Genomic DNA, 24,782 nt, shown 5'->3' on the forward strand with positions numbered 1-24,782 from the left:
ATGTTCGTTTGTGTTTATCAATATGTTTGTCTATGCTTTCCCCCTTTTTAGCAAAAACTTTACCTTCCTGATTTAATTTTTTTTTTTTGCTTTTAAGTTAAATAATTGAGAAACTACATTACCACTATGTCGCATTGTCTCTGAATTCCCATAAGGTTTTAATTCTTCAGATATTTTGTTGAAAATTTTTTTTACATTTTCTATATTAGTATATTCTCTTCCTTTTAGTGTCAAAATGAATTTCACCTATAACCAACAATTCACATTGAAAAAAAAAAAATATAAATGAACTTTTTTATACACAATAATTGATATGTTAATACATGAGGATATATATTTTTAGGAGGGTTATTATAAAAATGAATATTACCCGATGCCTTCCTAACAAAAATTGTTTTGCTGAATTTATTTTTATTAGTAAATCATTAGCCCCAATTCTAAGGATAAACAAGTGTAAGCAAAACATATACATTATATATATTTATTTATAGTTATTTAAAAATACACACACACAAGCTGTACACCTATAATAACAAACATCCTCTATGTAATGACTGTGCACACAAATAAGGTCTCTATATATCTTTACCTTGGTGTTATTCTTAACTGTTTGACTGTCTTGTTCTCTGATTTCATCTTTAATTGTTTCATTTTTTTTTCCTGAAGAAAAAGTTAGATATTATGTTACTGTTGCTAAAAAAATCGCTATTTCGTATTATATATTATAGTTTTTTTTATTTTACTTGAATGTATCGCTCATACCCATCAGAATAACCTGCTACATCATTTGTATCTTTCAAATAAAAATATTTGGTACAACGTACCTTAGGTATGTAAAAACAGTTGGCATCATTGTTAAAATTAGTTAAGAAAAACAAAAAGCATGTAAAGAACAAAAAGAATAATAACTTACTTAACATTATAAAATGTTAGTAATAATAGTAATATATTTTAATAACCAAAATTTTCTACAAAATATATATTCATTTTTTTCAATTAATTTGGAAAAATAATTCTTAAAGATATATTTTAAAAAATTATCACATGAAAAAAAAGAAAGTTATAACTTTTTGTATGATCAAAAAAAAATTGTTCTTTTCAAAGGAAAATTAAAAAATGTATATAATAAAATGGCAATATATGTAAATCGGACGAAAAATAGTACAATAAAAAAGATACCAAAAAAATACAAAAAAAAAGTTAAAGATTTATAAAAGAAGAAAAAAAAAAATAATAATAATAATATATGCTAACCCAACTAAGGGTACCATTTTAAATGCAATAGGACATAATATTTTTCAGGTTATTATTTTATTTCTTTTTAATTTTATAAAAAAATTTTCATTTTTCACGAACAATTCATAAGCAAATTTATTTTGGCAAAATAATTGCCATATAAAGAGACAAATAATACATAAAATATATGTACATGTGTGTATTATAATATTAATGATAGTTATGGAAATTCATACATAATAAACTAGTGTAAAAAAAATCATGGAATATTTTTTCTATTTGGATCGTCTCATGCTTGCTAATAAATTAAACATATTAGCATATGTGCTAGAATAACAATCGTATAACTTTTCTTTTTTTTCGTATAAATCTACTAGTTCATAAGAATCCATATCAAACTAAAAAGACAAAAAAATGGAAATATAAGAATAAAATATTGCTCAAAAGAAAAGTTTGATAAACCAATCAAGTAAATATAACAAGTAATAATTAATAAATATAACTTTACACACTTACATAATCTTTTATTTCAGTATCTGCTCCTTTTTTAATTAATAAAAAAAAACATTCATAAAATCCATTTTTAATGGAGATATGTAGGGCCGTATCTCCATCCTGCGTTGCATATATAAAGTGTAAACAAAATGAATATATTTATGTATAATTAAAACAACACTATTAAATTCTTTATTTTTATTATATTACCCTATTTTTTATATCGATAATATCTTTGATATCATATCTGCAAAGAATTTCGAGACATGATATGTTGTTGTTTAAGACAATCATGTGCAAGCATGTATCTCCATTCCCCTAAAAGTAAAATTAGGAAAAATTAAAAAATAAGAAACATACAAAAAGAAATTTTTCTTTATTAAAATTGCATATAACCAATAACATTTTTTCTATTTTTCTCATTTTGTTCACTCACATTAATATGTGTATAATCACATCCTTTACTTAATAAAAAATAAAACATATTTGGGTTATCGTTATGTGAGCATATATGCAGCAAGCTACTATCATTCTGTAAATAAAAACAAAGCAATACATAATGAAACATATTAATGCCAATATATATCCATACACACATAAATAAGATCATCATTTTGTATGATATATTAATTATGGTATAACTATATTTTATTAAAATTCATTTATAATTTTTCTAATCTCTATAGTTTATTATATTCTTATTTTTGACTTCAATTTATTACTGTAAACTTGGTATTTATCCCAGTTTTTTTTAGTAATTTTTTCAATCTTTTCATGTTTCCTATATATAAAGAAAAGAAAAGCAAATATATATATCACACAATTTATGGCATATATATAAGCTATATGAAATATAATGTGCTTGTTTTATAATGCATACCCGTGAAAACACACAAGCCTAGATCAGACAACTTATCATAAACATAGCCATTTGTTAACGTCACAGATATCATTGTTTCTTTATACTTTTTCGCAATTTATATGTATATATATAAGTTCGTAAAACTGAAACATAAAAAATGAAAAAAAGAGAAAATTAAAATTATGTCTATCTATCTTTATGATACCCTTTAATGCATTAAAAATTAGGATTTTCAATATTTTTTATTTTTACAAAAATGAAAGGATATTTCTTTGTCTTATTTTAAATATACAATTTTATGCGTATAGTTTTTTCACATATTTGGAGCAAACGAATGTGAATCAATATATTCGCGTTAAATAATAAATTAAATTTTTAAAATTATATGCACACATGCTTTTAACATTCTACAAATAATCTTATTGAAGTTTCCTCATATTTTGTATGAATGTATACTTCAAAAAACAAAGGGAAGCAAAAATATGAAATGAAAATAATATTTTTATTTTTTATATTGAAAAACAATTGAAAAATATTAACACAAAAAAATAATAAAATATATAATGAAACTGATAAGCTGAAAATTGGTAAGCATATCAAAGGGATGCTAAACAAATATATGCGCACATACTTACGCATCATTCTTATTTGGTGGTGCAAATGCATATAAACGAATAAATAAATATATGCATATTCATAAATAAATGTTCTATTATATTGGAAAGGTTGTTAAAGAATTAAAAATGGGGACTATGACTAAGGTTCGATAACTGGGCATAATCAAAGGGAAGGAAATTTTGTATACAATTTAAATGTCTATAGGCAGATTATTTTTTAATCTTTTTTTCCTTTCATCCATAAGCCATTGCACAAAAGTTCTGAAAAAAGAAAAATAATTACAAAAATGAAAATAATAAATATAGACAAAATATTTATACTTTAGTAGGAATACAATATATATACACAAACACAATAATTTTGCATTCTCTAATATTTATATCAAAAAATTTACACAATATTATGGGAAATAAATAAAAATGTTATTCATAATTACTTATTTTTAGGGTTTCCTTTATTTTCCTTTTGGGCTTTTGTCTTTTTTAATTTCTCATTGTCAATAACAAAATTTAGAGCTTCATCTAAAGGTATATAATTTTCTTTGTTTTGCAAAATGTTAATTTTTGGCATTCCTGTATCAGACGATTTTATTGATGATTTTGAATCTTGATCCTCGTTTTGTTTGTCATCAATTTCATCATCATATAGTTGGTCATCCTCTTTTATTTCTTCACCAATTTCATCATCATATACTTGGTCATCCTCTTTTATTTCTTCACCAATTTCATCATCATATACTTGGTCATCCTCTTTTATTTCTTCACCAATTTCATCATCATATACTTGGTCATCCTCGTTTTGTTTTTCATCAATTTCATCATCATATAGTTGGTCATCCTCTTTTATTTCTTCATTAATTTCCTTGCTCTCATCTTTACACTCTATTTCTTCATAATTTTCAATGGTACTAATTACACTTTCCTTTTCATCCTCTTTTATATTATTACTTTGATCTTCTTCGATATCATATTCATTCATTACTGGTTTGGGTTCATAATTTTTTTCGAAGGATATTATATTTGGATTTATATTATTGTAATACTCTATTCTACTTCTATTATTTTCATATTCATTTTTTCCTATATATTCCTCATTATGTTTACTATAACTATCTTCAAGTCTATTTTCCTCATACGATTCGTCCATTTCGTTTTCATGAATGTTTTCTTCTTTTTCATATTCTTCATTTATTTCATTTTCATGGATACTCTCTTCTTTTTCATAAGTTTCACTTTCATATCCAGTCTCATCGATACAATCTCTCTCTTGGATTTCTATTGCATCTTTATATTGTTTAACATTTTTATTGTCGTTATAATTTTTATTATTTTCCTGAGAAATATCATCTCTGATCAATATGCTGGTATTTCTCATCATATGGTTTTTACTGTTTCTCAATAATTTATTAATTACATTATCATCATGCTCTTCGTATTTATTATTTTGATATGATAATTTTTTTCTGTTAGGGATATATTTTTCTTGGTTTTGACTCGTTTTCTTTTTCATTTTTATAATAGAAGAGTCGCTTAAATTAGATTGCTTATCACCATATTTTGAATAACTATTTTCCGCATTATGTTTTTTTTTTTCAAATTTATTTCCTTCTTTTGCTAATTTGACTTCATTAGCGTAGTTATTATGGCCTATGAGACTCTCTTCACTATCTGTGGGAACAACTTTAGGTTTTTCGAGATTTAGATTTTTTATGTTTGTACTATTATCATCAATATTAGAATAACGACTTTCTCTTTTTTTCCAAGTAGAAACCTTACGATTATTTAAATAATTATAATCAAAATCATCAAATTTTATTACACTTATATTTATTGAATCTTTATCAAAACTATTTGATAATGATTTTGAGACAACAGAATTCCGTTTTGGATTGTGAAAAAAATTATCTGAACATTCTTGTAAATATAAATTATCATTTATATCATGATAATGATTTTCTAATCTATTATTATATGTTTCTTCATATAAATTTCTATACATATATTTATAATAACTTCCATCACTTGAATAATCATCAAATTTATTATTTTTTTTTTTTTTTTTACTTCGTCCAAAATTTGAATCCCGTCTATTTCTATGTACTTGGTCTTTAGGTATTTTCCCCTCTGGCTTATCTTCGTTATTACCACTATTCTTATCATTTTTTACATTTTCATCAGATCTGTTTTTTTCATTCATTTCTTTTCTTAATCTAATTTTTTCCTTAAAATTTTCCCTAATTTTTAATTCATACATTTTCCTTTTTAAATTTAGTTCCTCTTTTATTTTATTTTCTTCTGCAATTTTCAATCTTTCGGCATCAATCTTATCCTTATTAAAATAGTTTTCTATTGCATCTAATCGTGCCTTTATTCTTTCATTATATTCATTTTCTATCTCCTCGGCAGATTTTACTTTTAAATTCAGACCATTCACTTCTACGCTCGTGTTTATATCCTTTTTTTCTTTGTTAATATTATGGTTAACTCTGTTAATTACATCTTTGTATTTTTTTTTAATTTGTTCTATTGGGTCATTACTAGGTGTGAAAATATCTTCTGGTGCTTTTTTTAATGTGTCTACTTTTTTATTACGATGTGATTCAAAATTAATAGACTTATTTAATGTGTTATTCAATTTTTCATTATTATAATTTTTTGTTTTTTTGAAATTTTTTTCTTCTAATAACTTTTTAACAGATTTATCATTTTGATCATGATACTTTCCGGTAGCATTATATTTATTTGTCAACCGTTCATAGTCTTTTTTTTCGATATTTTTTTTAACACTAGATTTTATATCCCGTTCAAATAATTTATCCTTATTATATTTATTAAACCTGTTGTTTGATTCATTTAATAAAAGTTTTTTTCGATGATCAATTATTCTTTCATCATTTTTTTGAAATTTATTAAAATCGTCTACTTTATATTTTTTACTTATATATTTTTCGTATTTATTTTCTTCACTCTTTTTTGTTGTATACAAATTATTTATATGATCATTGGATTTTTTATTCTTATCGTAAATATTTAACTTGCTTTGATATCTATTTTTGTTATAATAATTTTTATGGTTATCCTTTTCTTGGTCTCTATCACCATTATTTAGATACTCTATTTTTTTTTCATTATCTGATACTTTTTTTTTTCCCAATACACTACCATATTTTTGTTTTTGTTCTTCGCTTTCCAAATTAGATCTCAATTTGCTTTTTAAAAATACCTCTTCTTTATCGCTATTTTTATCAATGCTATTATATCGCATTTCTCTATATCTATTCACTTTATTACTAATATATTCAAGAGCATTATTTTCATTTTTTTTATATTCACTATCAAGACGATATGTTTTAAAATCCTTTTTGAAGTTTTCTTCGTTATTTTTTACATCTCCTTTATTATAAACAATAGAAGAAAGATATTTCTCCCTTTCTTTTTTTAGTTCCATATATTTCTTTTCAAAATCATTTTCTTTATCTCTTTCAAATTTACTAACAAATTTAGATTTATACGAAATATTATCAGTTGTACTATTTTTTAATGGCTTATTACTATTATATATTAGATCCTTTTTTTCATCAATTTCTTTCATTCTGTATGTATTATTTTTTTCTTTATTTTCTAATGTGTCTAACTTATGTATTGCATCAAAATTATCTACATTACTATTTTCATTTTTATCCAAAACATCCTTAATATTTAATTCGTTTTTTTCTAGAACATCTTTAGAATTTGTTGTATCAAGTATATCACTTTTTTTCTGTACCTTGTTCATAGATAGATCATCAAATGTCCTATTAAAACTATTTCCCCTTATTTTTTCTTTAATTTTATTACTATTCGAGCTTAACCAATTTTTGTTTTGATCATCTATATCATTATTTATTCGGGTTTCTTTAATATGTAATTCCCCTTTACTATTGTCGGTTTTGTATTTTTCTAAAAGCTTATTTTTTTCATGTGATGTTATTACTTCTAAATTTTTATTTTCTTTATGTGATTCTAATACATTTTCTTTTTTTTTGGTATCATCCCTCATATTATATTCATTACTATAATCGATTGTCTTTGCCATCATTTTCACTTTTTCAAAAGTTTCTCTTATTTTTTTTTCATCATCACTAAATTTTGTTTCATTAAAGAACTTAGAAGATGTATCTACTTCTTTAGAATAATGTTTCACTTTTTCATTTACTTTTGTTTTACTCATGCTTATATTTTCTGCATTATTGCTTCCATTAATATTGGCACTTTGATCTCCTATTTTTAAATTTGAGAATTTTTTGAAATCTCTATTTTTAAATTGGTCATAATTATTTGAAATTATTTTTTCATGTGCTTTATTTAATAATAATAATTTATCATTTTTGTAATTTTTAGTATCATCCTTATTTTCATATAATTTCAAATCATTTTCATTGGACAATAAATGGGTTGTACTTTCTATTTTTTGTAAAATATATTTATCACTATTATCAATCTTATTTATTTCCCCTTTTTTTAACTCACCTATTTTCATTGGGTCTATTTCAGATATTATAGTTTTTGAAAATCCACGATCCTTTTTATATGGGTAATAATTTTGAGAACTATTCTTATCATTATTTTTTTCTCCATATTTTTCACTATTATCTAAATATTTTGATGAAAATAAAGTTCTATTTATTTTATTATATTCCAAATTGTTTGATAACTTATCATTTTCAATTTTTTTAAAATTTGAATTTTTTATTTTATTATCAATATTGTCATAATATTTCTCCTTCATATTTGTATCACGGACTAAGGATGAAGAAATATTATTCATATAATTTTTTATATCTTTTTTTTCATCGAATGTATTTTTTAAAAATTTGGTCATCATATTGTCTTTCGTAATCTTTTTTGAATTTTCTATTTCTTTTATAGTTTTATTATCATGTGTATTCTTTTTGTTATTCCTATCGTCCTTATAATCGTCATCACATTGATCAATGACATAACTTTCATTTTCTTCATCGGTCTTATTATTTGTGTTACCACCATGCATAAATGTCATATTTTTCTTATACTTATTTATAATTTCATTTATTTTTTTTCGTTTCAAATTTCTGATATCATTTTCTTCTCGATAAATGTTTTTCTTCCCATTTCCTATCCTTGTGGTTGACTCAAGGAAATCTAAATTTTTTACACCCTCCATATTTTCTATATTAATATTACTACTAACTATGTTATAATTGTTATTATCATTTCTGATGGTACTAAGATTATTTACATGCAACAAATTTTATACTTCAAAAGCTGATATATGTATATTTGGTTTTGTTCCGTTTCTTTGAATTTGTAGCTTAAGATATATTTCACTATTTTGACATTTTTGTAAATATACTCACAATTTTTGAAATAAAATTTGTTTAGCTATATTCATTGCCCAATAAATAAAATAAGACAAAAATTGCTTTATGAAAAAATACTAGACAGTTTGGAATATTATAAATTCGTAAAAATAAAATAAAAGGAAATATGTAAATAACTCAAAATAAACCAACAAATATTTTAATACTTGTCATATCTTTGTAATATATTTACAATGATAAATACGCAAACTTGAAGTTTGCCAATACCTATACTATATACTTATTTTCGTTGCCAATCTTGATCGTTTTCTTTGGGAATAGTTAAGGACATATTTTTATGTTTTGCATTATTTCAATTCATATACATATGCATATAACATAATAATGTAAACAATAATTATTATCTTTTCAATTGGAAAATGACTATTTTTATTACATACAATTCAAAATTGAATTACAATGTGACAAAAATATATATGTATATATATATATAACAAACAAACAAAACAAAAATGCTAAAAAAAAGAAAACGAAATAAGAAAAAAACTATCTTACAAATAACAAAATCTAATGGTGTATTAAAAAAGTTGCTAAAAAAGAAATATTATATATAATATATTTTTTTAAGCAAAAATAAAAGTTATTAACATTTACAAATAAATGAATATTTTGCTCCCTTAATTTACATTTAACATAATATTTGATTCTTGAGTATACTAGAATATTTCTTTAATGTTAATTTATAATAATTAAAAAAATATGAAACGCATAAATACAATGTGCTTGTATTCTCGTCATATCTTGTGTTACATTTTTACATTTACATATGTATATTATTGTATAACATTAATATGAAAAAAATATTTGTATAAATAAATAATAATTTGTATAAAATTCAAAAAATAATGAGAATCAAATCACCATTTGCTAATATAAATAATACACAAAAAATTAATATGTATTATACACTTTTTTCCTTATATATTTGTCTAACAAATTATATTTTTTTCAATAAAAAAAATCATAATATATTTTTTTTATTAATTTTTTTAACAATATTAAAAACATTATTTACTTTTATTTATTCGCATTTTTAAATTATTCTTTTCCTTAATAACTTAAAAAAAATATATCTTAATCACAAATTAATGATAGGCAAAATAATAGTAGTAACCCATATTAAAATGTGGCAATTTGAATTTTGTTTTAAGTATTCCCGTTTCAAACATAAATTATTACATAAAAGAAAGAATGTCTTATCAATAGAAAACTAAAAGGATTAACTTCTTTAAATATTTTTAATTCCATGAACAAAATATATCTTTACCTTTCATATGAGGCAGAACAATATTTTTTTTTCACACCTTCCCCTTTTTTCATTTATCACATTTGCCATTTATAGGAAAGAAAAATACAACATTATATATACACTTATTTATGCATATATGTGGATATTTATATAAATATTTTGATTTCAAAATGGCGATTACAGTAACACTACATTGTATAAAAAATACAAAATTTGTTTGCTTTCTGTTCTTTTTACTTAATTCCTATTTGTCATATAACTTCAGTGTGTTTATAATAAAAAAATATACTTTATATAGAAGATATATACACTCTATTTATGTTTTAAATAATTCCAAAAGACTTTATCAATTTGAAAACATGCCCTTAATTAAGGGACTATATATGCATACCAGTTGTACATCGTTTGAGTTCATTTAATGTCCATATAGAAACGAACAAGTCTATTACTTTTTGTTTTACAATTTTTTTTTACAAAATTGCTTGGAATATCATCAAGTGATTATATAAAGTTCAAACTTTTTATCAAAAGAATATTGTGAGAAAAATGTGACACCATTTGATATCCTTATAATCCAATTATTCAATACATATTTTTAACTATTACTGAAAAATAAAAATAATAAAACAAACTATTATTTTTCATTCCCATTATTAACAATTAATTTACATAAATTCTCCCCTATATTCCAATTCTTTTTATGTCGACATTTTTTATAGCGGTTTTAAATTATTCAAATATCATAAAAATTTTTTTCTCATTTTTTTTTTTTTAAGTAAAATATTTTTAGCAAAAATCACAAAAAACGAATTACATGACTTAAACTATTGTAACCATTTTTTTACTCTCAATTTTTTTGAGGTTAAAATTGACTGTTGTATTTATACCATATATTTTTTTTTATTTATCATTTAGATATCTTTGGCTACATAATAATATGTAGGTATTATTTTTGATAATATAATGCCATACTTTTTATTCACAATTTTGTATATAAACAAGCTTTTAAAAGATATTCTGAAAATACCTTTTTGCTATAATGCAAATAATATTCATAATTGTAAAGGAATAAAAAACAAACAACCAATAAAGAGAGCAAAGGCACAGCTTTTCCTCAGTTTATTTATTTAAATAAATATTTAAAGGTTTGAAAATTTTAATGGGAAATCCACTTCTTAGTAATTTGTTGGAAGAACTATTGGGGAAATGGAAAGAAAACAAAATAAATTTATATAATGTATGCTATTGTTTTAACCATATAAAAAATGAGCTATTGAAAAATCAGAAGAATAGGAAGGAATTATTTTTAAATGATATTAATAATGAAATACTAACTTTTTTTTTTAATCTCCTCGAATATAGTGATAACACCATTGAAACTACTACTACTACTACTAATTGTAATTATGACCAAACTAGGAACATTTGCTTTTACTTTTCTTTTGTAACTTTTATTTTTAATGTAGAAAATGAGCTTATTAAAAAAAATAACAAAGTAGTAGTAAAACATATCGAAGAAGAATATTTAAAGGAGTATCATGAAAAAGATAAAATAAAAAAATCACTTACAAAAAATAAAAACAATTCCACTATTGAATTGGAAACACAAAATGAACAAAAATCCTCTATAGAAAAATATGACAACACTTTTATATCGGAAAATGGATTAAATTCGAAAGTACATGATGCATCTATTTTTGAAAAAATAGATATGATCATCAAAACAATCACAGATTTTAATATTTCTAATACGTTACTCGAAAGAAATAATGATAAAGATGATAATACAAATTCAATTTTTTTGTCTTTGCGATTATTCGCTTTATATGGGATTACAGAATTTGTGTTCCTTATTTATAAATACTCTGAAAATATGTCTAAACATTATCTTAAGCACATAAAAAATATACTAATTTATATCATTAATATGAAAGTAAATAAATATAACGATTATTTAATAAATATGGCGAATACTATTTTATTATATATTGTTAATATAAATTATAACATAATTAAAGATTTTGAAAAAGTTTTTTTTAATTTTTTATTTATACAATTAAAGAGAAAAGGGACACTCAATACTATTGTAGAACAAAATGTGATTACTTATTTACAAAAAAAAGACAAATCAGATTTAAATGATGAAATATATAAAAATATAAATGATTATGCTAATGATAATATTAATTTATTTTTAAAGTATAAAAAAAATGAACATTTATATGCCTTTTTAAACAGTTTACATTTATTTAAAAATATAATACATGCAAAAATTAGTAATAATGAAGAAAATATATTTACTACCGCCAATTCAAATTTTATAAATATCAATCTAAGTATTAAAGACATCATAAATAATATACATATATTATTAGAATATTTATCGAATCTTGCAAAAAAATGGATTTCAAATAAAGAATTTGATCTTAACACTTTTTGTAATCAAGATGAAAACATTTGTTTTTCTATGGAAAATAAAAATAAAAATTCTAACCCTTTGACTATTCAAAATTGTTTGAATGCCATTAAAGATAATGAAAAAATGAATCACATGCTTGGAAATTTTTCACACCATTTGAAATCTATAAACAGTGATAATTTTGCGAATGGCAATATATTTAAATATGTAACGGACAATATTTTTTCTTTTTTCCGAGGATTGATAAAAGAAATGGATACTGAATCAATAAGTTTAAATGCCCATATATTTGTAAATTTTATGAAACATTTCTTTATATATAATAATGAATGTGATTTGTTTTTAGTTTATTTTTTGGACTCAGAATTTATTTTGTATTGCTCTGATTTATTAACCAAATGCCCAAGTATATTTGAAGAATGGGTAATATATATAATGTATATTTTTCGATCATCAAATTTGTTAATTCAAAATAAAGTATCTTTTGATAGTACCAACAATGATACTTCAGAAAAGAAAAAGGGACAAAATAATATCATAAACATATTGAATAAAATAAAAAATATAAATCTTGATCAAACGGATTTTAGTTATAATCTAACAAATATATATTCCAAACTATACAACAATTATACAAGCATACTTTTAATTTTTTTAAAACATATTAAGACTTATATAAATGAAGAAATAAAAAATAATATTCTAATACATTATGAACATTTCTTATTTAACATATTTGATAAAAAAAATAATTTCAATTTTAATTTAATTTTTAATAACACAATTTCTACATATTTAACATTAAAAATGTTCTTCTCCTTTTTTAAAGCTAAAATATTACCCTTTCAAAATATACACAATTTTTATTTTAAATTATCAAACATCAAAAATTATATAAATCAAATAAATCAATCAAACTCATTTTTATATAAAAATAAAACAATTAACAATGATTTATATATTGAAAAAATTAAAATGTTTCTTTTAAATAATTTAGACACAATCACAATTAACCATCATTATTCAGTCTATAATAAAAAACGAAAAAATGAAATTCTTAATCGAATTACAACGACATCAGACCAAACTGATAATGAACAAGAACACAATCCTTTTAATAAAACACAAAAAAAAAATAAAAAAAAAGAACTAAACACACAATATGATGAGTTTACTAATTATCCTACTTTTAAAAAAATTAAAAATATATCAAAACAAAATCAAGAATTTACTACTTCAAATGACAATCAAAATTATTTACAAAATTTTGGCAATAATCATAACATTAAAAAAAAACAATCAATAGATAGCCAAGCAGATAATTTTAAACAAGCAAATACCCCCCACGATGAGCAAATGGTAAATTCGCAGAAACACGTTGGTAGTAGTAGCGATCATAATGAGGAAAATAATTATGAGCCCGATGACAACATAAACGAAAAACCCTCAGAACATAATAAAGAAACAACTGAAAAAATAAATAAATCTCAAAAAAAAAAAAATAAAATAAAAAATATTGATAAATATAATAACTTGGATAAAAACTCCCAAGATTTAAAAGAGTTAGCAGATAATATAAAAATAGTATCGTCGTCCGATGCTATGAAATCGTTGAAATATATGAAGCAGTCCATATTAAATGATTTATAAAAAAAAAATAAAAATATATAAGCATCGACATGTATATTTGGGAAATAAATCCATAGACAAGCAAAAATATGTGCTTATAGTTCTGTATACACTTGTGTATTCCAAAATGAAAAAAAAAAAAAAACAAAAAAAAATGGGTTAAAAATAAATCATAATTTATATTTGGGCGTATTGCCCATCTTATAATGTGGGTTATATGCCTCACTATGTTGGGACTTTTTTCGGTATTTCCCTTTTTTACATTTCTTATTTTTTTTAGATTTGCTATTTTTCCCATTTCGCATATTATGTTGTATTACCCCACATTCACAAGGTATACAAAAAATAATAATACGAGTCATACAAATTGGCATTAGAGCATCGTATGTGTGATTTAGTTTTATGGCGTTCTTTGGCATTAACATTATACAAAATATTGCTTAGAACCTGATTAATCACAATACTTGTTTGCAACTCCTTTTCTTCAGATGCTCGTTGTATAAGCTCTTTGTTTAATATTATTCTTTTTTGAATATAAGAACTAAGATATGCTTTTTTTTCCATCGTATTTATATTTAAACTTAAATTGTCATCATTTCCAAAATCATCTATTGAATAGTCATCATTATTTTTCTCACTTTGTAAATACAAATTATATAATTTATTTATATTTTTTAAATAATTTTTATTTTTTGATAAATGATGTGAATTTTTTTTTAACTCATACATTTTTATAGTACTTATATCAAATACATTTTTTTTTTTTCTCCCAACTTTATCATTTTTGTTTTTAACTTCATTTTTAATATTTATTTTATTCTTTATTTTGTTCATTTTTTTAAACAATAAATTATTAACCCCATTAGTATTAAAGGACATACCTTTTCTATCACACCAATCACTGTCAATACTACTATCCCATTCAGACTCACTATAACTAGTGGTACTATCCTCCTCCTCTATACTTCCCCCTAAAACATTTGTAATTGACAAAATTAATGGTAAATGGTAATCTGCATATTCTGCTATAAAATTCAGCAAATAATTTAAATATATCGATGATGATGAATTAAAAATCAAAATTCCAAGATGCTTAAATATTTTATATAGTGATCCTTGTATCAATGTGTAAATATGAAAAAAGAAAAAATTAAATAATTCACTAATTTCTTTCTGCTCGTAAGACAATAAAATATTATAAACATTTTGATAATATAAATATTTTCTGAAAAATATTGACAAAAAGTTTGGTGTATAAGATAAAAAAAATTTTATGTGAATATTTATTGGCATTAAATAAATCAAATAATATGATACATATATATGCATATATGTACATTTATTATGTGTTAATAATTTACTTAATATATATGCCAAATAATAATCTATATTTATAATTTCATTATTATTTTTTATTCGTAATAAGGAACAAAAATCAATTATTATATCACAAGCTTTTCTTTTAAATAATAAAATTAAATATATATTTTTTAATTTTAAATCATGCTCATATATTATTACATGAATTAACATTTTTAAAATTTGTAAACAATAAAAATCTATATCTATATTTCGGTTTTTTATTATGCCATTTAATAATATTAATAACATTAAACCTGAATATATATTGTTAAATCGTAAATTATGATCTAACTCATTAAACAAAAAAAATAATATATTTGGTAATATCTTATTTATCTCTTTTGATGTACTAAATATATGTAATATATTATTATAATCAAAAAAATTCGTTCTATAATTTATTATATCTTTTATTATTTCTAATATATATTTTAGTAATATTGTATATTCTTTATTTATTGGACGAAGCTTAGGAAGTAAAAATATATTACCTTCGTTGGAATACGAAGAACCATCAAATTTATTCTGATCAAAATTTGAATAATTTGTATATCCATTGGTGTAACTACTATATCCATGTTCCTTATCTATTTTGACATTTTTCTGATATAAATTGTCTTCTCTTTTTTCAATTGTATATAATATTTCATAACATTGATAATCAAAATGTATTAATTTATTATGTCGGTTTTCTACAACCTCATCTATTTCTTCATCATTCTTTTTCATTTTGTCTTTTTTTCTTTTTTTTTTTTTATATTGATTTTGTATAAATACCCAAAATACTGTCAAATTTTCTTCCAAAGGTAAAACATTTTGCATATCACTAAATAATACATTTAAAACATTCTTTTTATTATTTTCATTATTTTTAACATGCCAATCATGTAATAAATTATTTTCTTCAATATTTATCTCGTCATCTGAATCTGTAATTTTATTTTCTTCGCTAGTTTTTTTCATTTCAAACAAATCGAAACCTATCTTTTTATCTTTATTCAATTCAATATTATTTTGTAACTCACTTTTTGAAACACCAATACCGATCTGGTCATCAAGCTCTATATTTTCAAAAGATTCTTTTTGTTCTATTATTGATGAGGTACTTATATTATTATCATCAAGTTTTAAATCACTGATATCTATTTCATATGACACCAGTGATTGTCCGATATTTTGCTCATCATTATCACTGCCATTTTCTTTTTGTGGAATATCTAACTCCACATCTAAATCAGAACCGATGTCAGCCTCTAAGTTAGTTATAACATCTGCGCACTCTTCCCCATCAGGGAAAGATACTTTGTCATCTTCATTCTCATCAAAATTGTAGCTTAATTCCTTTCTTTCATTTTCCGATTTATCATTATCACTTAAATCTGTTTTTTTTATAAAATCGTCTTTATCAATGTTGTCATTTTTTTCATTCTTTAAGTCAGAAAATTCAGTATACAAATTTATATTATTATGATCATTATTTTTCCAGTCTTTAAATATATTATCAACACTTAAATTCAAATTTATACCTTTTTTCTTTTTTTTTAATTTTTGGAAATTTGTATTTTTATTTTTTTTCGTAAATTTTTTACTATTATTTTTATATCCTTGTTTATTAATTAGTTTATAAAGTGTTTTATTATTTTTAGAATTTTTATCTAGAGATGTGAAATTCGGATTATAGATACTACTTTTATACTGGTAAGGAATTTTTACATTTAAATAATTACAAGAATTTGTTAAATCATTTACATTTAAATATTTATTTACACAAAATCGTTTCCTTTTTTCATAAAATTTACTTGCCTCTTCAATAATTTGCTTAATTCGTAATTCTATAATATTAGATATCTGTTCAAAACATGCATCATTTTCAAGCATTGTTTTATCATTTGTTATGTTATATAATAATCCAATAGTTTTAATATAACTTTTACTTATAAATAAATTATATTTTGTATCATTCTTCTTTTTCTTTTCATCTTCGTCTTTTAGTTCTTTTTCTTTATCTTCCACATTTGGATCATGTTTAGAAGTTCCATCTTTCGAATTATTATATTCACCTCCTTTCCAACTATTTTTATCTCTTACATAGTTTTCTTTATATTTTATATCCTCATCATTTTCTTCGCTAATATCCTCATTTTCATTCTCCCCCTCCTCATTGTTATTATTATTTATTTCATCATCGTTATCCTTGAAAAGTTCAGATATTCCAAGAAGCTCATCATCAATACTATTCTCTTCAAATATATATTTTTTTTTTTTTTTTTTTCGTTTTTTTATATCATATTCAAATGACATTTTATTATTTATTGTGGGTTACCAAGCTTTCTTATAATCGTACATAATTTGGGAAAACAAATAGGCTTACCACAAATTTTGTAAATTATTATTTTTAATAAATAGAAATAAGAAAATAACACAAACAAAAAGGAAAAAGTGAAAACAAAAAATGGAAAAGATATAACGAAAAAAAACATAACAATATGTATACAAATTTAGGCATATATAAATAATATCCTTTTCATTCACCCATTTAATTTTTATACTTAAAAATATATTATTAAAAAAATTATAATAAAAATATAAAAACACATACATATAACTGCTATACAGTAAATATTTCAAGTATATTCATAAAATATATACGATTGCATTTTTATCCTATTTTTTTTTATACTGCATAAGAATATAACTTGATAGCGCGAAAATAAAATATGCATGACAAAAGTTTTAAAAAATATATATATTTATTGTTCATTTATTATATATTTATTCTTCCTGATTTACAAATAATCTGATGGTGAATTTTCTTAATAATATAATATTATCAAGTTTGTAAAATTCCAAAGTTTTCTTTAATTCATAATAGTGATAATAAAAAATTAACATTATGTTAAAAGTTGTTTATATAAAAAACAAAAAAGATTTATATTTATTAAATTGGTATAAAATACATGATTTAAAAGGTTATAAAAAATATAAAAACATAAACAATCACATTTAATATATACATATTCCATGTATTTATCTTCTGTGTGTGATTAAAAATACAAGTGTTTAAATTTTTAATTTGTTTTATTTTCTTTGCATTTTAAAGTCTCCAAAACTCGAATTTCCCTTCTTTTCCAGTATTTTCCGCATTCCCACGATTTACATTCCTAATATTTATTTTATTAAAATTTTTTAAATACCAGTAATATATGAATATAAATTTGTGGACTAACACATAGGAGCATTATCCATATATGTATATATCCATTGTGTGTAACTTATAAAAAACTTTTCAAACTCTTTAACCATTTATACATAAATATATAATTGTTATTCTTTATAATTATAAATTAATTTTACCTGTGGGGGAAAAGCCCTCATAGGGGTATCATCAATTTCTCTACATCCTAAAACCAAAATAAATAAAAATAAAATCATATCAAAAGAAATAAAACAAATGTAACAATAATAATATGTTCACTATCAATTAAGAAACAAAAAATATTTTATGCTAACCTTTTATATTCATCTTGTAATTATGTAAATTTAATTTAATCATCAATGGAACTGCTTGGATATGCTTCTCCTTAAAAAATGTACATACAATATATAGTGTAATACATCCATACAAGGGTAAAAACTAGCTATAACCACATTTAGGTATAATATCCATACGTATGTATGTATGTATGACGACAAAGAGGTTACTTACTTTAAACATAGATAAAATTCCCTTTTCTCGGTTATATAATTTTTTTAAAAATGAGCATATATATACTGGATATGTACCTTTTTTATTATATTCAGTATAATTTGCAAAATAATAAAATTTCCATTCCAACCTTGGTATATGACCCCACCATAAAATCGAACCGATTTTATTTATATTGCCTAAGTAGAAAAAAGGGTGATAAAATAAAAAGTAAGTATCATAGGCATTATTCATAGAATATACTTATACAATTATAGAAAAATAAAGCAAATTCTCTCTTACCAGGCTTATAATCAAAATTAACATACTGCCATTTATATTCGTTTCCTATCTTATGCAACTCTTCTATAACTATCTCTTGTCGGTATTTATTCGTACTTGTTAGCATGGCTATAAAAAGTGTAAAATTTTATACACAAAATAAATGAAATAAAATATGTACACGCATTTTTTCAAAATAATTTTTAATATAACATCATAGAAAATATACATTTCTTTCCTATGCTTTTTCATTTACCATAAGAATTGCAAATGTTTAAAGGACAAAAATAATAATATAATTTATAAACCTTGGGAAAGGGTTGAAAATCGAGAATGTCCCATTTTCTGCAAATGAAAAGTTGTAAACATATATTATATACCACTATCACGCCGTTAAAATATGTAGCTTTTTTATTCTTTTTTAAATTTACTCGAAGAAAGGCACAAAATTAATAAAGACAAAAATCTGAAAACGTAATAAAATAAGTAAATAAATGAATGAACCAAATGAATAGTGGGTGGTAAACCTTCACCTTGTCTGGTCATGCATATTTTCATTTGTACTAATTTGTATTACTAAATAAAATAGTGAAATAATAATGTTAATCAAACAAACTATCAAATAAATAGATAAGTTGGCTAGCCCATTATTCTGCAAAAAAAAAAAAATGAAAAATATTTGTCATAAGTATAAATATTCATATAATACAAAATTATAGCAATAAGAATAAATATTATCACTTATAAAATTAGAACACATTTTTATATGGCTTGTTCTATTACTTTATATAAATCAGGAATATTTCCAGATGTTGAAAACAAATTTAATATCGAATCGTCGAATGAAGAAAAAAATAAAATGATGAAAATATACGATAAAAATATGTTGTTGCAAATGATATGGCAACTTATTTGAATATCTGTAATAGGGAATAAAGGAAAATAAAATTATTAACAGGATGGTAACATAACAATAAATACCATTTGCCTATGAATCGTGTACAACTATAAATTTTCTACAATTTTTAAAACATTTATCTGCTTACTTATAAAAATTATGTAAAATAATATTCTTAATTTGGAAGAGCAGAATATGAGCCAGGATGATAATATCTTCAGAAAAAAAAATGAAAATTATAAAGATAAAAAATTTGAAATAAAATTACTGACTTAGTCTTAATATATTTGTAAACAAATTTACAATTGAACTTACTTCAGATATGATAATTAAAAAGCAAATAATCGATTTATCGAATTTACAATAAGCTATGTCTGTATAAACAAATTGAATTTTTAAAGGATTTATTTTATATAATCCCATCATTAAATATATAAATCAATGACCCACTTGTAAAAGGGAAGAAGAATACACATATATGTATAGTACATGTTAATATATTTTTTTTTAATTACGTGATAATATTGATGGAAGGGGTTGACATAAAAAAAGGTTTTCACAACCCTTGAGGTGTAGCCATTGCGAACCTTCGTAAACTTAAAAAAATATTATATCCAATAATAAATATTAGTTAGAAATTATAATATATTATAACATTTTCAATTATTATAATTCATTTCACTTACCAAATTTATGAACCCCTGAATTAAATAAAATCTTAAAACACACTAATCGAAGAAGACATATAATTAATGTGTTTGAATATATTAAATAATAACTGTCAGATAAATTTAAAAATGTCAATAGGAACCCAAATTCATTCATTAATAAGTCGCTGCATAAAAAAATTAAAAAATATATATAATAAAATTGAAATAGTTCAAAATATATAGGCATATAAATTGTCTGTAGCATTTTCCAGTATTTCAGTCATTTTCCTTACCATTGGAAAACCATGAAATCCCGCATAACAATTTTAAATGAAATGTGTAATATAAATAACAAAGGAAACAAATAAAACGAACAAAAAATCCTAATAAAGTCATTCTGTACATTTTTTTGAATTAAAAAATTTATAACTGATAATAATATCCCAACTTTACAAAATGTCTTCACCTGATTTAAAGGTAATTTTTGGGTGGCAATAATTAATAAGCAGTTTTAAATAATGTGAAATTGTTCAGGTAATACGTTTTTTCCATATTTTCACGTAGCTTACTTTTATCCTATTTCTTACGGCATATTCCCAAAGCTTATACACCCAATATACCAAACGACGTACAAAAAAAAAATCTATCTTTTTTAACACTTTTTCTAAATCATTTATATATTTATCTATCGGCAAAATACCATCATCCAATCCTATTAGCAGTTCCACCTATGAAAAAGGGATAAAAAAACGCGTCATTATTTTGTTCGTTCTTCATAAATAGACCCATATATATATGCCCATAAAATATTTAAAAAAAGTATCTGCTTATTTCATATCTATATACAATTGGTTTTGCTGAATATATATATGCAAGTACCTGCTTGTTTAACGAAAGGAAGGATATGAGGTATAAAATATTTGAGTATGTTAAAATATATCTAGATGTTTTTATGTGTATATATTTGAATAAATTGTTTATTGTTGATAAAAAAAATACAAAAAAAATACAAATTGTTATTATAGTACAATTTTTTTTATTCAATTTAATTCCATTTTGCTTATTTATATTGTTATCCTTCGTATTACTACAACTATTACACATGTTCATCATTTTCGATCACTGGCCAATATAATGATTAATTCAAATCAAGGCCATTTCATGTGTAGAAAATTTTTGGATAAATTGTATATTCTTCATAAGATATATAATAATATGATCAATATATATATAATAATCTTTTATACTACTTATACCCATTTCAATGTTTTTCATTTCCTTCCTTTTTAATGTTACCAAACTATACGAAAATGTATAATAATTTTACTATTTAAAAATTATCATCTCTTATATATTATCCTTTCTGTATTTCTCTCCATCAAATTTATGTAAAATGCTAATTTTTTATGAAACCTATTTTTTATTTATAGTTTCCACATATTCAATAAAAAAAAATATTTATATGCAGTACTATATATATAATATAACTTATTTTAGCTACATATATTTCTATTTACTATTTTTCCAAAAATTATAAGTCTATTCAAAATAACATATTTTTTTAATTCATGCTTTTTGGTAAACCCACAACTATATTTATGTGTATAAAAATAATACCACAAAAAAAGGATGATAAAATTATTTTAAAAATAGTAAAATAAATATTTAATATAAAAATTTATTATAAATTTGAAAAAAAATCTGTTACATATATTTCCAAAAAGGATAAAAAGATATACTAAATAATTGTATAATTTTCTTGAATTTAAAAACTAAATTTGTTATTAAGTGTTATTAAAAAGAATAAATCAAATGGCATAAAAATATGCTAAATAAATAATTGAAAGAATTTATATAAAAGACAATTATGTTATCACCAATGGAATATTATATGATTGAAAAAAAATAATAAAGCAAAGAAAAAATTCGAAATTATAATTTTTTATAATAAATTCATATTTAATATATGTTACTCAAATAAAAAAGTACATCGTTTTTTATTTTTGTACAAAAAAAAAAAGCAAAATTAAAATAAAAGTCAAAACATATATAAAAAGGCTAATATACACACAAAAATGGGGAAATAAAAACCTAGTTCCTCATTTATCATTTTAAAATTGTTTGCTAATATGAGTAAGGGGGGATAAGGATTTGTCTTAGTTCTAGTCATTCTAATAAATAAAAATACAACAAAGTAAAAATTGTAATTATAATAATGAAGATATGTAGAATACTGTTATCAAAATTAAGGAAAGAATATATAACAGTGGTATTATATAAATGAACAATAAATTATGTTTAAAATTTTTATTATCATTTTTTATTTTAACATACATTCAAATTAAGTTTCACATTCTCTCCTGGCTGGAATGCGGGAAGACCTATCAATTTAAAAAAAAATATATTCCCAATGTATACATATTTATGCAACTAGCCATAATATTATTTTTTTATACCAAAATATAAACATTCTATATTTGAAAAAAACATTTATGTATATAATAATTTTATAAAAATAAACCTTTGTAAGGGCATGATCCACACCTAAAGGCGTCACCTAAGTAGCACTATATTTTGGAAAAATAAATTAAATTAGTAAGATGTTATTCTATGCATTATATCACATTAAACATGGCAGCATAGAGCTAGATAAATAACCACATTACAAATATTTGTTTGTACTATTTATTATTATTTTTTTTGTCTGCTTGTTTTTTTTTTGCTTACATTTCCACAGGACGAAACCACATTCTCAGTATTATATTCAACCTCATTGCTATTTATTTTTATTTTTTCCAAATTCATTACTTTCTCTTTTTTTCCACATGTACAATTATCACAAACCCTATTTACAGCTTTTTTTTTATCCTCACATTTTTCATTTATTTCATCATCACTAGAAACTAAATTATTGTCATCATCGCTTTTGTTGAAATCAGGATTTTCGGCTTTTACCTGAAAAAAATATAAAAAAACAAGTCACCATTTTATACCACTTTTTTTATCCTTTTCCACATATATACATATCTGATGTTGCATATCAACTTACATTTATTACTGTCCCATTTTCACTCATTGTTTGTTCAGCTGAAATATTAATATAACCATTATATAAACATTCTTTTCTGAGTTTTTTTAAAATTTTGTTAATATCTTCAATTTGGGAATGGTCTTTTTTATTAGCATCACTATCATTATTACTTTTGTCATTTAGGTACAAATTGATATCCAATATTCCATTTTTATTTAAATATTTTTGAATTTTTAGTAAAATGTTGTCGTTCAAATCGAATAGAAATGAATAATTTTGGTAACTATATAAAAATATGTTATTATATTTTTTATATATTTTTTTCTTTTTGAAATCTAATATACCTATTGTGGGTATCAATAACTCTGAATACTTCTTTTTCAATAATTCGCATGGTACATCATTATTTAAAATTATTAATGTATTTGAAAAGTTTATCATTTTTTACCTCGAAATAATTATATATATATATTGTTTAGTTGTGGGTTTCCTTTCTACTTTCACTTATTTAGCTACTATACCGCAATTAGCTATTTATATCTTTGTTTTACTGAACTTTTTATTTTATTTATCAATCCTATTGTATTTCATCACTTCAAATAAGTATAATTATGTAGAATGCGTGTGGAAAATCCATCCAATGGTTGCTACTTTTTTATTTCCTTATATTTTGTAGTCATTAAAATTATCCCAATTAAACAGGCTATTTTTTTCCTTGTTTTATTTTGATATCACATAAAAATGTTTTGAAAATTGTTCGTTTTTTTTATTTTTATTTTTATTCAATTATTCAACGTGTAAATGAAATAAAAAAAAAACAATGATATATTTTTTGTAAATTGTTCAGAATGCCAATCAGAAAAATTATATATACGCAGTTATGCATGTATGCTTTTTTTTTATACACTTCAAAAAAATTGTAAGAAATATGTTACTTTTTTTCTTTCTCTTTTTATCAACATAAAATG

General features: G+C 22.2%; 7 protein-coding genes across 7 annotated transcripts; 1 reads left to right on the forward strand and 6 right to left on the reverse strand.

The window, feature by feature from the left end:
* Window positions 1-72: 72 nt before the first annotated feature.
* PVVCY_0700530 (translation initiation factor IF-3, putative) lies at window positions 73-920 on the reverse strand (the record flags this gene model as incomplete). The annotated part of the gene is made up of 4 exons (XM_008627994.1): window positions 73-246; window positions 371-437; window positions 590-660; window positions 744-920. 4 exons carry the CDS (start codon window positions 918-920, stop codon window positions 73-75), a joined length of 489 nt encoding a protein of 162 aa, XP_008626216.1.
* Window positions 921-1,511: 591 nt separating this feature from the next.
* Window positions 1,512-2,684, reverse strand: PVVCY_0700540 (ankyrin-repeat protein, putative; the record flags this gene model as incomplete). The annotated part of the gene is made up of 6 exons (XM_037634160.1): window positions 1,512-1,634; window positions 1,753-1,851; window positions 1,942-2,049; window positions 2,168-2,263; window positions 2,454-2,512; window positions 2,612-2,684. The coding sequence occupies 6 exons, from the start codon at window positions 2,682-2,684 to the stop codon at window positions 1,512-1,514; spliced, it is 558 nt and encodes a 185-aa protein (XP_037490303.1).
* Window positions 2,685-3,401: 717 nt separating this feature from the next.
* Window positions 3,402-8,392, reverse strand: PVVCY_0700550 (conserved Plasmodium protein, unknown function; the record flags this gene model as incomplete). The annotated part of the gene is made up of 2 exons (XM_037634161.1): window positions 3,402-3,471; window positions 3,648-8,392. 2 exons carry the CDS (start codon window positions 8,390-8,392, stop codon window positions 3,402-3,404), a joined length of 4,815 nt encoding a protein of 1,604 aa, XP_037490304.1.
* A 2,625-nt stretch (window positions 8,393-11,017) lies between these two features.
* Window positions 11,018-13,927, forward strand: PVVCY_0700560 (conserved Plasmodium protein, unknown function; the record flags this gene model as incomplete). The annotated part of the gene is made up of 1 exon (XM_008627991.1): window positions 11,018-13,927. The coding sequence occupies one exon, from the start codon at window positions 11,018-11,020 to the stop codon at window positions 13,925-13,927; it is 2,910 nt and encodes a 969-aa protein (XP_008626213.1).
* Window positions 13,928-14,233: 306 nt separating this feature from the next.
* PVVCY_0700570 (conserved Plasmodium protein, unknown function) lies at window positions 14,234-17,569 on the reverse strand (the record flags this gene model as incomplete). The annotated part of the gene is made up of 1 exon (XM_008627990.1): window positions 14,234-17,569. One exon carries the CDS (start codon window positions 17,567-17,569, stop codon window positions 14,234-14,236), a length of 3,336 nt encoding a protein of 1,111 aa, XP_008626212.1.
* A 767-nt stretch (window positions 17,570-18,336) lies between these two features.
* Window positions 18,337-21,896, reverse strand: PVVCY_0700580 (lipase maturation factor, putative; the record flags this gene model as incomplete). Its single annotated transcript, XM_037634163.1, has 16 exons — window positions 18,337-18,429; window positions 18,623-18,669; window positions 18,779-18,848; window positions 18,975-19,153; window positions 19,257-19,364; window positions 19,492-19,580; window positions 19,667-19,701; window positions 19,813-19,887; window positions 20,019-20,155; window positions 20,282-20,348; window positions 20,449-20,507; window positions 20,649-20,729; window positions 20,820-20,968; window positions 21,077-21,249; window positions 21,353-21,511; window positions 21,663-21,896. The coding sequence occupies 16 exons, from the start codon at window positions 21,894-21,896 to the stop codon at window positions 18,337-18,339; spliced, it is 1,755 nt and encodes a 584-aa protein (XP_037490305.1).
* A 1,049-nt stretch (window positions 21,897-22,945) lies between these two features.
* Window positions 22,946-24,255, reverse strand: PVVCY_0700590 (Fe-S cluster assembly protein DRE2, putative; the record flags this gene model as incomplete). Its single annotated transcript, XM_008627988.2, has 5 exons — window positions 22,946-22,954; window positions 23,118-23,164; window positions 23,305-23,350; window positions 23,511-23,738; window positions 23,833-24,255. The coding sequence occupies 5 exons, from the start codon at window positions 24,253-24,255 to the stop codon at window positions 22,946-22,948; spliced, it is 753 nt and encodes a 250-aa protein (XP_008626210.2).
* Window positions 24,256-24,782: the final 527 nt, after the last annotated feature.

This window comes from Plasmodium vinckei (genome assembly GCF_900681995.1).
Source record: "Plasmodium vinckei vinckei genome assembly, chromosome: PVVCY_07".
Classification (NCBI taxonomy): Eukaryota; Apicomplexa; class Aconoidasida; order Haemosporida; family Plasmodiidae; genus Plasmodium; species Plasmodium vinckei.